The sequence below is a fragment of the Brachypodium distachyon genome, chromosome 3 (assembly GCF_000005505.3).
Source record: "Brachypodium distachyon strain Bd21 chromosome 3, Brachypodium_distachyon_v3.0, whole genome shotgun sequence".
In the NCBI taxonomy this organism is placed as follows: Eukaryota; Viridiplantae; Streptophyta; class Magnoliopsida; order Poales; family Poaceae; genus Brachypodium; species Brachypodium distachyon.
In genome coordinates this window covers 11444530-11458318 of record NC_016133.3, presented here as the reverse complement: position 1 = coordinate 11458318, position 13789 = coordinate 11444530, and the positions used below count along the sequence as shown (strand labels likewise).

Genomic DNA, 13789 nt, shown 5'->3' with positions numbered 1-13789 from the left:
CCTACTTATGGTTATCGATTTTGGCTCACCCCAGAAAAAGCCATCTAAACTTTGTTCTTGTTTCCTGCTCCTCAAAAAATTGGTCGTTTTTTTAGGCCAAAAAAAAAGGTCGTTCTAGCCAAAGCCTTTTCATGATCAACCTTTGCACTCACGAGCAGAAACACCAACATTCCTGAGCATATACGGTATCATTACATACAAAATACAAAGTCTCGTTTTTTGTCACGGCACAGGCAAAGGCAAGCAACAAAGACAAGATCTGTTGGATGACAAGAGGCTAGAGGGAGAGGCGACGAGGAAGACCAGCCCTGGCCCCCAGAGCTCTGCACCCGCAAGCAGCCTGCAAATTCAAAATTACCACTTTCACTACCTAGCTCCTAGTAGCACCGAGTACAATACGAATAAACCCCAAAGTGCCTTACCACTTGTGCTGCAAATGGCAGCATCTTCTCGACTGGCATCCCGGTGCATAAACCTAATCACAACAAACAACACAAAATTAGCTAGGACTAGATGGGTACCAATGATGCCACACACCAAAAAAAAAAACAGCTGTATAGTTACCGTATAGAACGGCTCCAATGAATGCATCCCCGGCACCAGTTGTATCGACGAGCTCTTCAGAGGGTATAAGTTCAGCTGTGCCTAAAACTAACCTGCCACTCATCGAGCCTACGCCGTCTGCACTTATTCTCAAATTTGACTGAACAACAGCAGAAATAGAAAGCCAAATTAGGGAACACATCAACTGGGAAATAGGAAGGGTGAGGTCGAACATAATAGGTTGGATTTCTGAAAGAAGCACATGATATATTAAGCTGGGAGTGTCCAAGTTATTAATTCAAGCAGACATCAAACAGACCACAACAAGTAGGAACGAAAAAGATAATACCTAAATACCAATAGTTATATTATTACTATTTGCAAAAAAAAAAAGCACCTGTCACTGAAAAAAAGTGATACATATTTGGATTTTGTTTCTCATTCTTACTTCCAATCTTCAGTTCAGTTTCTTTTGAACTTGAGTGCAAGAGAAGTGCTTTTCTCATTCTTACTTCCAATCTTCAGTTCAGTTTCTTTTGAACTTGAGTGCAAGAGAAGTGCTGATAGAGAGATCATGTCAACTGTTTTGTGTCATCCAATGAGCCAAAATTGAAAATGTACGCATTTACAGCTTAGATTTAAAGAGTACAGCAAACCCCACCCAATACTTGTAGGAAATTTTACTTACAAAATATGCTATACCATAAAGCAACAGACATCTAACACTCTCTTTGATAGTCAGGCTTCACTCCACCATACCCTTTATCCAGGTATTTCAAAAGGTGCAGGCACTTCGACATACTTATCTACAAATCTAAAATCAAACACACAGTTGTTGACTGTTCTTTTTTGTCAAGTCTTTGCGAGGAACTGGTTTATTACTTGTCTCAGGCCAAAAAACTTCACTTTCACTTTTTACATTACTTGCTACTCCCTCCGTCCCATATTAAGTGACTCAAATTTGCCCAAATATAGACATATCTATACCCAAAAAACGTCTAGATACATGTAATATTTCGTCACTTAATATGGGATGGAGGGAGTAGTTTTTAGAGTTGTGCACGGTAGCTCCTATCCTGTAACTGTAAATCTTAAGTTCGATGATATTATGATAATTTATTCACAGGGTCCAGACTCCAGAGGAAAGCACACCCGCGAAAGGATAGCATACCTTGGAAACAATGCATTTTGGCATGCTAGAACTCGAATCAACTTTCTGTTCCAATGATTCCAGCAGACCTTCCACATCAATTTCCTCGGTCTCAGAAGCGTCTGCAAGTTAAGTTGTGCATTTTATGGGTATTTTATATGAAAACTGAAAAGGGAATACAACCGGATCCTTTGCAAGCAATAGAAACATCCTAGGTCAGGTGTTTGCCTTGTGTAAAACTCTTTTCTAAGACTGACACACAGAACTACAGTAAACTCACCAGTCATGCTTCTTTCAAGCATTAAGCAACCTTTTTCTCCTCGGGTTACAATAACAAACTTGATATTAGGTAACCTCAGAAGCATGTGCACCAAAGCAACTGGTGTTGATGAGGCTCCTGTCCAAGCCTACAAATTAAGATTGCGAGAAAAGAAAATAACTATAGGAATACCAGAGACATCAAAATAATGAACACAGTGTGCTTAGCTCATTCAATTGTGCCAAGAACCATCCACAACAGATATCTACCCAAGCCACCCAGAATATCAAACTCTTTGACCAAGGTGACAGCAGTAAGACGATAGCAATGCAAAGGTAAGTACACTTTTGCTGCCAAATAAAATGAAACACCCAGCAAAATGGGAAGCAGAGAGCAAGTATGAAAATTCTAGCCTAGCCATTGCATCCACAAGCACTTCTCATGTATATAAAAAGAGAAGTAGTTTATGTCACTTCTTGGTGAATGCAATAGAGCTTAGCAGTTATACCCTTTTGCAATAGAATTACATACCTGAGGAAATTTTGCAGAACATACAACATATGTTGCAAAATTAAGAAGCTCATCCAATCCATCTCTCTTTTTCTCAACATCGACCAAGATAGGAATTTTCCTTTGGCTTGCCTGCACTGGATTGTCCCATAAACAAAGATCAACATCACTAGTGGTGTGGACATTGACCAGAGAAGAAGAAGAAAAAAAGAAAGAGAATATGATTAATGCAGAAGAAGTTACAGACTGAATTTTGTGCAACATTAACACATAAGACTTCTGTTTGTGCACCTACTGGGCCTGTAATCCGTGTGTAGAAGCGAAGTGAACTTTTAACATATAGGCACTCATGCATGTTTCTTGAATTGCAGCCCATAAGGGGATGAAACGTTATAATTGTTGCGGCGGGAAACTATTACCTCTTCTGCAACAAGCAAAGCAGTCTCATGCAGCCTAACATCGAAATACACCATGTCTGCACCATGTAGAGCAGCAAACAGGTTTTCCTTTGTGAGCTCCTCTGGCCTCATTGGGGGATAACCAGGGGTGTGTATACAAGTGCGAGTCTTCCTGAAAGGCATGAGACAGCAGCAACAGGAAGCAAATCAATCAAACGAAGTGATAAAAAACGGAATGACAAAAAAAATTGGCTCTTACAATCAATGTATAGGTTAGCAAATACATGCATTTGCAATTTGTTTGGTGCAGAGTAGCTAGGTAAAGGAGAATATGGTCAGTGACTCACGTCTGGTTGTCGACGATTATATAGGTGAAGGGCGAATTCCCGTCCTCTGCAACCTGGGATAAGGAAGTACACATGCATGGATGAATGAATGCAGGAGCAACCTCATGAGACCTGTAAGTAAACGAATAAACACGGTACAGTAATGAAGGGGAATTAAGGCGGCAGCATATGTACCATGAGATAGGAAGTGTCAACCCCGTCGTCCTGCAGCTCCTTGAGAATGCTTCTACCAAGTGCATCATTGGACACCTACTCTAGTCCGCACATAGTAAGAGCAGCAAAGGTGAAGCAAAGACAGTAGTACTACTGATTAGCAGTGAGTGAAAAAAAAGTAGCAATTGGGGAAGAGTCGGTAATCAACCTTGGATATAATCCTTGGAGCGAGGCCCAGGCGAGCAGCAGCGGTGAGCGCGTTGCCGGCGTTTCCGCCTCCCTGGACCTTGAGCGCGAGGCTGCGGACCTTGTCGTCGGGGCTGGGGAAGGAGGCGACGGTGGCGAGGTAGTCCACGGAGACGGCGCCGCAGCCCAGCAGGATGGGGTTGGGCATGTGGGAGGCGGAGGCGGCCATGGGAGGTGGGCGGCGACGGAGGAGAGTGGAAGAAGAAGAAGGAAGTTCCCGTAAAGTAAAACTGCGGGCGGATAAGGCTAAAGAGGCCTAGACCGAACAAGGCCATGTCAAATGGTATATGGGCCGGTCTGGCCAAGGCCAGAACCAGAGCAGGCCCAAGTCCATAATTCTTTCTGTCCATAATTCATCCCCACTGTCTCCTTTTCTATATCCCATCAAATCGTTGGATCAAGATCCGATGGCCTCGACTGTTCTCTGACTAGAAAACGGACAACTTCTCAATGGCAATATTATAATTTTTATTAAAGCCCATAATTTGGCTAAAGATTTTTCACCTCTCTCGGTGGGCCGACATGTGTGTTTGTTAGGCCAGACTAGTCTCAGTTGATCGACCCAAGTCGAGCCCAGTAAGTGAGTAGAGGGGTTTCGCCCAGAGCGTGAGAAAGAAGGGGGAGGCTGCGGCAGAGGGAAAGCTCAAGGGCACAGTTCTGGTGGTGGTGGATCTTGAAGGAGAGGTCAGGGTGGCGAGAAGGACGGCTGGACCTCAGTGCCGGTAGAGTTCAAAGTCTCGAGGAAGAAGACGACTCCAAGGGTGGGCTAGGCGATTATTAAGGGTGGGTGCATGCCTTGCCCTCTTAAAGACCCTAGCTTTCTTTAAGTCATCCAGGTGCCCGTGTCTCATGAAACCATCCAGGGCAAAGACCGAATCCATTGAAAGGTAGAACAAGGACAATCCCAACAGCTGCCTCTGTAAATTATTCTTCTCTCCCTTCTCATGCCTTCTTCTCTTCCCCCCCACACGACACCAATGGCGGAGCCAACGAATCTTTGCCGGAGAAAGTCAATCGTGTGATCGCGTCGATTCCTCCCTTGAAAAAAAATCATGTAAAATCATGTCTCTTGGTATAGTCTTGAAGCTCATGGCTTTCCAAATTGCTCGTCATGTCGGAACAAGTGGTAAGTCATGACATCAAGCCAACACCCCTGTACCCGCTAGTGGACCAGTCGTCGACTCAAAAACCATGTGTGCGTGAAGCATTTGAATCTCATCAAGCTCGGCACTGACGGGCAGCAGCAGCAGTCGATTGGGTCAGATTCAAAAACAAGCAAGCATGAGTCCAACGATTTCTTGCATTGCAATTGAGTTGAGCATTTGAAACTGCATTGATTTGCATTCAAGGAAGACCTGGTTACGTGGGAAAGATAGGCAGTACCAGTACCCGTACTAGTTGCTTGCATAGAAATATAGAATAGGAGGAGGAGGAAGGAAGTCAGGGATATTTAAATTCGTGGCATTTGAGCAGTACTAGTAGGTGGTCAACATCAAATGCTCTCCTCCTTCCCTGCCCTGAGAGAAAAGAAGAGAAACCAGCATATAAGGCTGATATGCCACAGGCAACAGCAGCACTGCTAGCTAATCATGTCATGTGGATCCAATCCAAGCTATAGCACACATGGCATATAAACATGACCCATGATCCCACAAGTCGCCATACCAGAGATACACAAGCTATAGTCCACCATCCATCCATCTACATCCATTCCCATCCCCTGCTTGCTCTCTGCTGTACGAGAGCCAATGCATATGATGCACACGGCCATGAAGAAGAGGAGGAGGTGGCAATGTCTTGTATCTCGTCCTAACAAACTCCTCTTGTTCCTCCTCCTGGCTGCAGCCTCCTCCTGCTGCAGTTGCAGTGCATCGTCAGTGGACGGCAAGATGGGGAGGATCCACAGCCATCTCAAACGGATCAACAAGCCAGCAGTACGAACCATACAGGTAATTCATTCATTCATTCATCGGTAGTGCAAATTTTCCTCCCTGCTGCTGTCTTTGTATGATTGGGGATTCCTTGCAGCAGAGCCCGGACGGCGACAGCATCGACTGCGTGGCGCGGGAGCAGCAGCACGCGCTGGACCATCCGCTACTGAAGAAGCACAAGATCCAACTCAAGCCCACCAGCTTCCCCATCAACGGCAGCGGCAGCGGCAGCGGGGGAAGGAGAGCGTGGCAGACGTGGCACCACGTAGGACACTGCCCCAAGGGCACGGTGGCCGTCCGGAGGACCAACGCCGACGACGTCCTGCGCGTGGGCAAGCCGCTCTCCGGCTTCGGACGCAAGCACCATGAACACCGATCGCGACGCGCCGCCAACGCGCCGGACGTCGTCACCGGCAACGGCCACGAGGTTCCAGCTTCCTTTTAATCCTCCTTTGCTTCATTGCTTGGTTTCGTTCCATCATTGGGTTTGTTCTTCAACAACAACGCTCGTACCAAAGCTCGATATCTCGACCGAGCGATCCAAGCTGAATGCTGGACCATTTGCCGTTGGGCTTGGCTGCAAGGTTGGTGGCATTGCAATAACTCTGGTCTCTGGCTAGCTAGTGGCATACTCTGTCTCGCACAGGGTACCACTGCCATCATTCATTCATGCCCAACTTAGCTGCCACGGCACTTATTACATTGCAACTACTATACTCATAAAGAAGAGATCCATGGAGTTGGACAAGAAACAAACAAACAAAGAGTACTGAATTAGCTTGCAGAGTGAGTAAATTAAGCCGTTGTGAATGAATGATGCAGCACGCGATCGCGTACACGCAAGGAGAGGTGTACTACGGCGCCAAGGCGACCATCAACGTGTGGGATCCGTCCATCCAGGAGCCCAATGGCTTCAGCCTCTCCCAGCTATGGATCCTCTCCGGCTCCTTCAACGGCTCTGACCTCAACAGCATCGAGGCAGGATGGCAGGTCACTCGATCTTCCCATTCCATCATCTTTATCTAATCACTGCTTGGAGTAATCTAGTACGTTTGAATAGTCACAAGTCAAAACTCGATGCAGTGCAGGAGTGCACATGGTCTCATAAATGCACACACATCTCGATTTCCTTTGCTTCGCTTGGCCTAGCTAGGACTCATTTTGTACCAGTGCACTCACTCCATTGGAGTGAGGACTCGTAGCACAGTTTAATTAATTTGGGGAGTGCTCTTCATTTGAGGTCAACCTCGCCCAAAGCTAGCTAGTCCTGCGTCTGCAATCTGCAACCGCCTACAGCGTACATCTTGCTCGGAGTGAAATAAAATCTCTGCATGCGTGGTTGGAAACTGAAGATGTGATTTTGATACGTTTATCAATAGTACGTGATGCAGGTGAGCCCAGCGCTGTACGGTGACAGCAGGCCGCGGCTCTTCACCTACTGGACGAGCGACGCCTACGAGGCGACGGGGTGCTACAACGCGCTCTGCCCGGGCTTCATCCAGACCAGCCCCCACATCGCCATCGGCGCCTCCATCTCCCCCGTCTCCTCCGTCTCCGGCAACCAATACGACATGACCCTCCTCGTCTGGAAAGATCCCAGGCTCGGCAACTGGTGGCTCAGCTACGGCGGCCAGCTCGTGGGCTACTGGCCGGCCGCGCTCTTCACGCACCTCGGCTCGGCGGGCGGCCACGCGTCCATGGTCGAGTGGGGCGGCGAGGTCGTCAACACCAGCCCCGGCGGCGCCCACACGGCCACCCACATGGGCTCCGGCAGGTTCGCTTCCCAAGGGTTCGGGAAGGCGAGCTACTTCAGGAATCTGGAGACGGTGGATGCCGGGAACAGCCTGGTGCCCGTGCCGTTGGATGCGTTGCAGACGCTGGCGGAGGATGCCGGGTGCTATGATATTAACAAGGCGTTCGATGATGGGAGGCAGGGCTGGGGCACGCATTTCTACTACGGGGGACCTGGACACAACCCAGCTTGCCCCTGACCTCGTCTCGTCTGCATACTACTCCATGGATCTGCATTGCTTGCAGCGTTTGTTTCATTCAGATCCAAGGATATATCGATCGAGATGACTTAATTGGTAGCTAAATTTTGACCCAGCTCTGGCTGATTACGTACTGGAGTACTACTACTCAGATTAATCAAAAATAGCAGTAGCTAGCAGGTCAATCGGCATGGGTTTCGCTGAATCCTATGGATTCCCGATCCATCTCGTTACTGCTGCTACTTGTCTGTCTGCTGGATTAATTCTCTGGCGGAGTATTCAGCGAGTGGATGCGTGGACCAATGTAAAGAATGAAAAGCTTGCAATTTTTGTGTCCATGGATACATGCATCCGTCACCCGCAAAAAAAAAAACGTCATCCAGAATGGCCGGGGATGAAATGTGCCGCGCGTTTTGCAGGGTTCTGCTTAACCAATGCAAGACTTGTCGCCAAGTCGGCCCACCTAAACAGAGAAAATTAATTAAAGGTCATCGTGGTCCATTTTAGTCTCGCACTTGTCAAACACCAACTTTCGGTGCACAAGTGCATAGTCATGCATACTTGGTCCAACTAAATAAACTGTCAACAATTAAATTGAAAGAAAATTCTTTCCATTAGAGCGAGCAAAACGATTTTGCATCTCACCACCATCTTCTCTGTGACCTTTTGCGACTTTTCTCCAATCGTCTTTCCCCTGGCCGGCTCTCCCTACCAAAAGTATGCGGTTTGCCAATTGAACGTATATGATTTTGTTCATTTTTAGACTTTGCAGGCATTTGGGTGACCAAAAATATGTTTTCCTTTTTTGGTCTTGTTCTAAAAAAATCATTCTAGTTCGATCCTCGCCTCGATCAAGTATGGCTTTGTATCGATGACAATAGACCAACATGGTTCAGAACGAGTTTGTGATGACGACACTAGAGATCGATGTGTTTCTCTAGTTTGTCACATGTCCTTTTGCCGTGGCTGTGTGCATCATTTTGATGCAGAGGCTGAGGGTTTCAATCTCCTTTTCGAAAGAAAAAAAAATATCCCTTTGCCACATTCAAGTTCTTAATGTGTTCATTTCTCTTCCCATCATTTACCAAGCTTTCTGATATTCTAGCCTTGGATATGGATGTCATGGCTGAAGTTTCCTCCAATCATGCTCGTTGCGGCGGATCCTTCATCGTCTTCCTTGGCTAGTATACAATGGGAAGATCCAAACGTTGCTATACGTGGCCTTCACACTACGACGTGCATCTTCTTCTTTCGTTGGATAGTAACCCTTGGATGTTTTCCCCTAATGAGCTATTTGGTTTTTCGTTCAGATGAACTACATAGACGGTTTAAAAGCTACTATTCATAACATCAACCTAGTTACACATCATAAGGCACAAATGTGTCATCAAAATTATGTGCACCGTGAACCCCACATCCTCCAATCATGCTCGTTGCGGCGGATCCTTCATCATCTTCCTTGGCTAGTATAAAATGGGAAGATCCAAACATCGCTATACTTGGCCTTCACACTACGACGTGCATCTTCTTCTTTCGTTGGATAGGAACCCTTGGATGTTTTCCCCTAATGAGCTATTTGGTTTTTCGTTCAGATGAACTACATAGACGGTTTAAAAGCTACTATTCATAACATCAACCTAGTTACACATCATAAGGCACAAATGTGTCATCAAAATTATGTGCACCATGAACCCCACATCCTCCAATCATGCTCGTTGCGGCGGATCCTTCATCATCTTCCTTGGCTAGTCTACAATGGGAAGATCCAAACATCACTATACTTGGCCTTCACGCATCACGTTGCGACGTGCATCTTCTTCTTTCGGTGGATAGGAACTCTTGGATGTTTCCCCCCAACGAGCTACTTGCTTTTTTCGTTTAGATGAACTACATAAACGGTTTAAAAGCTACTATTCATAAAATCAACCTAGTTACACATCATAAGGCACAAACGTGTCATTAAAATTATGTGCAACTTCATACCCACCTCTAGGTAGGGATGAGGGATAGAGAATGGCTTTACGTGCTCTCATGGGTTTTAGTTCCAGATACTCATGGTTCACTAGAAATTCAGCGAGATTCACAGACTTCTTTTCCTGTCAGTTGCAACTCACATGGTTTGTGTTGCACGTTTGCTCTGCGTTATACAATCACAAAACTAAAAAAGATAAAAAAAACATTCATTTAGAATCATCGACCTAGACATAAAGAAAACTGCTTAATCTACTTGCTTTGGGCTGAGAACGAAATGTTGGACTCGATGCAATAATTCGAGGAGAAAACTTTTCTGCTGGAAAAAGATAGGGAAAAAAGGGAAGTAAAGGAAGCTTCCCTCAAGTACTACACTTACTAGTACTACTGCCAAGCAAATCCGAGTTGGATTTCTTCCTTTTTTCGCTGTCGAAAAAAGAAGACATTTTGCGGTGCGGGCTGCGAGGCGACAAAGACCCGGAACCGCGAGCATTGCCGGCGGCCGGCCACACCACCACCAATTTCAATCGGCGGCGACGACGAGGCCGAGGCCGAGGCCGAGTCCAGGCGGATGCGCCTTCCCTACCTCTGCCTCCGCCTCCTTCTTCCCCTCCGCCCATACGCACCAACCAAATCCTTCTCTTCCTCTTCCTCTTCCTCTTCCTCTCGTTGGTGGTCAAGAAGCAGAGCAGGGAGCGCCACCAACCACCACCACCACCACCAGATGTCTTCCGCCGCGGCGGGGGCGGTCGCCGAGGGCTCCGCCGCGCGCCGCTTCTGGATCGCCGCCTCCTCGCGGGAGGCCGCCTTCGCCTCCTGCACGCCCTTCCTCCTCTCCCTCGCCGCCGGCTCCCTCCCCCTCGACTCCTTCCGCAGCTACATCGCCCAGGACGCCCACTTCCTCCACGCCTTCGCCCGCGCGTAAGCATCCCCGGTTTGTTTCACCGTCACCTTCAGATTGCGATTGCACTGGATCTGATCCCTTCCCTTCCCTTCCCTTCAGCTACGAGATGGCCGAGGAGTGCGCCGACGACGACGATGACAAGGCCACCATCACCGCCCTCAGGAAGGCCATCCTCCGCGAGCTCAACCTCCACGCTTCCGTTCTCCAGGTACTACTCCCAACCCTATTAGTATTCTCTATTGCCTCCCCCCGTCACTGAATTCCTCGCCCATTGATTTGGATTTGCTTGTACGCCTTGCGTGCACAAGCGTCCCGATCCGGCCTGCTTGCCTCGTAATTGGATATAAATCAGGAATTATTAACAAGCTACTAGCTTTGGTTGTTCATGATACTATGGTACTCCTCTGTTCCTAAATTCTTGTCGTTGTTTTAGTACAAATTTGAATTAAAACAACGACAAGAATTTAGGAACGGAGGGAATATCAACTACCATACGTTTGTCAGCTACCCTGATTCAAATGCAATCGCTATAGATACTGCATAGTTCCTGTCATAATTTACACAGTAAAAAACTTGAGCTTGCATGCCATGCATTCTTCTATTCGAGTTTGCCAATGCTATTGGCTTTGATTAGTTAAGACGTACCTGACGATTTCGACTACATCAACTGTAGAGTGCACGTGTATTTCGCTGGAGTACAGTTTGAACTTTGCAGTCCCTCACTACAACCAAAATGCTCACCTGGTGCCACACGATTTCAGTATTAGGTCCTCGCAGAGAGACAAATCTCGAATTTGTCCCGACTAAGGATCTTTGTCTTTATCCCTAAGAGTATACACTACTCAGTGTGTTGCCTTGGTTATGTAATTTGCAGGAGTGGGGAGTTGATCCTACCAAAGAAATCCCTCCAAACCCAGCAACAACCAAGTACACTGATTTCTTACTTGCAACCGCCGCTGGAAAAGTCGATGGTGGGAAAGGTTCTGATAAAATTGTCACACCATTTGAGAAGACAAAAATTGCTGCATACACTGTTGGGGCGATGACTCCATGCATGAGGCTTTATGCATATCTGGGCAAAGAACTCACAGTTTTCCTGAAAGATGAAAATCACCCATACAAGAAATGGATTGATACATATGCATCCAAGGATTTTGAGGTATGGAAGGTGTCATCCATTTATGTATTGATCCTACTTGCAAGTAATACTGGCCTGTTTAATTGGAATTAAAAGTAGTTTTTTGTTTACCCCTTCACTTCACTGCAGGGTAATGCACTCCAAATAGAAGAGTTGCTTGATAAACTAAGCGTCTGTTTAACTGGTGAGGAGCTTGAGATTATTGGGAAGCTCTACCAACAGGCTATGAGACTAGAAGTTGAGTTTTTTTCTGCTCAGCTTGTAGACCAACCTGTTGTAGCTCCACTTTCAAGATATCGTGATCCCAAAGACAACAAGCTTGTGATCTTTTCTGATTTTGATTTGACATGCACTGTTGTTGATTCCTCTGCCATTCTGGCGGAGATTGCAATTTTGTCACACCAAAAGGCTAGTCAGAGTGGGTCTGATAATGCCCTTGACCGTACAAAATCAGCAGACCTGAGAAGTTCGTGGAATATGCTATCTAATCAGTACACTGAAGAGCATGAGCAATGCATAGAGGGATTACTTCCTCCAGAAGAAGGTGTGCATGATGTCCCCCTCTGTTTGATTAGTTTCTGCTAAAAGTTTGCAATTTACCAGTATTACGTAAGCCATGCTTGCAATAGCCAGCTGATGATTCTAGTGCTTTTTGTTTGCTTCCAGCAAAGTCAGTAGACTACGATCAACTATACAAAGGTCTGGAAGTGCTATCCGAATTTGAGAGACAAGCAAATTCCAGGGTTATTGATTCTGGTGTCCTAAGGGGAATGAACTTAGATGACATCAGAAAAGCTGGGGAGCGGCTTATTCTGCAAGATGGCTGCCGGAATTTCTTTCAGAAGATTGGAGAGACAAGGGAGAAACTCAATTTAGATATCCATATTCTTTCCTATTGCTGGTGTGCAGAGCTTATACGGTCAGCCTTTTCATCAGGTATAGCTAAAAACTCTTGGACAGTCTTTCATTGTATTCTTTTCCCAATGATGATGGTCACGACAAGTTTACAACTTGTAAGCTTACAATCAACATCTCAATTTTGTCTACAGTGTACTTTTTTTTAGGTTATCTCTAAACCTTGTGACCGATTATCTTTTGTTGAAAAACTATATATTATCTTTTGGACACATGGGATTATCATCTGCCAACTTGATCTAAGCTTCTTCTGTAATACCGATAAAGTACTAGATGCTACAAAAACTTAACAATTATATCTGTTGTACAATTTGATGTGGAGTGGCTAGTTCTTTTAGGGCAATGATTGGTGGCCTTGTGAACATGTGTGTAACTGTGTCTTGTTATCAACAACTCATATTTTCTTATATGAAAGCCAAAAACCCTAATTGGTATGGTTATTTTTGTACCATCATGCTTTCATGCAGTTGGTTGTCTAGATGGATTAAACATACATTCCAACGAGTTTGCCTTTGAGGGATCCGTTTCAACCGGTCAAATCAACAGAAAAATGGAATCTCCACTAGACAAAGTCAACAAGTTCAAGAGCATCAAAAGTGAAGTGGACAGCACAACATCATCATTATCTGTTTATATTGGGGACTCGGTTGGAGATTTGCTTTGCCTGTTGGAGGCAGACATTGGAATTGTTGTTGGATCAAGCACAACCTTACGGAGTGTGGGCAAGCAGTTTGGTGTTTCGTTTGTTCCATTGCTTCCTGGTTTGGTAGACAAGCAAAGGCGGCTTGGGAAGCAAGAAGCATCCGTCTTCAAGGCGCGATCTGGAGTTCTTCATACAGTTTGTAGCTGGGCTGAGGTACAGGCCTTCGTTCTGGGAAATGATTTCAGCTGATTGTCGCGGTCGCTGGCTGTTCATTTCTCTCTCTTTTTTCTTTTCATTGGCAAAAGACTGGTACCAGCTGATGCACATGATACCTGATGTGGCCATTTTATGAAAGCCACATGCCAATTTCACCTCCTCCTATATGAATACCCTGTGTTGTGGGACGGTTTTCTTGTCTGTATGATCAATGTGTTGTTGATTACAGTGGTCGTCTTTCCATTTGGGATCATTTCTGTTTTGTAATTTGGGGGGTGTGGTTCCTTGTCCTGGCATTGCAGCAGAATAGAGTGGCCCCGAGTGTAGCTGTACTGTAAGATGTTTTTAGCAATGAAATTCGATATTGCTATGTGCTTGTGTGTTTGGCATCATATATATTCATCAGTTTTTTTTTGACAGCATATATATTCATCAGCTGGTTATCCTTTGACTGATCTTGTGTGTAGCCAGTGA

At 45.9% G+C, this 13789-nt stretch overlaps 3 protein-coding genes across 6 annotated transcripts; 2 read left to right on the top strand and 1 right to left on the bottom strand.

Annotated features, from left to right (window-relative positions):
* Nucleotides 1-115: 115 nt before the first annotated feature.
* Nucleotides 116-3842, bottom strand: LOC100833701 (sulfofructose kinase). Its single transcript, XM_010235909.3, has 10 exons — nt 3569-3842; nt 3382-3456; nt 3208-3260; nt 2882-3032; nt 2484-2594; nt 1974-2100; nt 1715-1815; nt 565-703; nt 423-475; nt 116-340 (listed from the first exon to the last, which is right to left on the bottom strand). Exons 1-10 carry the CDS (start codon nt 3773-3775, stop codon nt 278-280), a joined length of 1080 nt encoding a protein of 359 aa, XP_010234211.1. The 5' UTR covers nt 3776-3842; the 3' UTR covers nt 116-277.
* A 1202-nt stretch (nt 3843-5044) lies between these two features.
* Nucleotides 5045-7872, top strand: LOC104583520. Of its 4 annotated transcripts, none has more exons than XM_024461109.1 (4): nt 5045-5555; nt 5635-5964; nt 6360-6527; nt 6917-7872. In XM_024461109.1, the coding sequence occupies exons 1-4, from the start codon at nt 5355-5357 to the stop codon at nt 7526-7528; spliced, it is 1311 nt and encodes a 436-aa protein (XP_024316877.1). In that variant the 5' UTR covers nt 5045-5354; the 3' UTR covers nt 7529-7872. The 4 variants fall into 4 exon arrangements, with proteins under 4 accessions (XP_024316877.1, XP_024316878.1, XP_010234209.1 ...); XM_024461110.1 differs by having other exon boundaries at nt 5047-5555; nt 6929-7872; XM_010235907.3 differs by having other exon boundaries at nt 5051-5555; nt 5638-5964.
* A 2036-nt stretch (nt 7873-9908) lies between these two features.
* LOC100833398 (bifunctional TH2 protein, mitochondrial) lies at nt 9909-13734 on the top strand. Its single transcript, XM_010238090.3, has 6 exons — nt 9909-10420; nt 10503-10611; nt 11278-11562; nt 11671-12085; nt 12208-12477; nt 12924-13734. The coding sequence occupies exons 1-6, from the start codon at nt 10071-10073 to the stop codon at nt 13346-13348; spliced, it is 1854 nt and encodes a 617-aa protein (XP_010236392.1). The 5' UTR covers nt 9909-10070; the 3' UTR covers nt 13349-13734.
* The last annotated feature ends 55 nt before the right edge of the window (nt 13735-13789 follow it).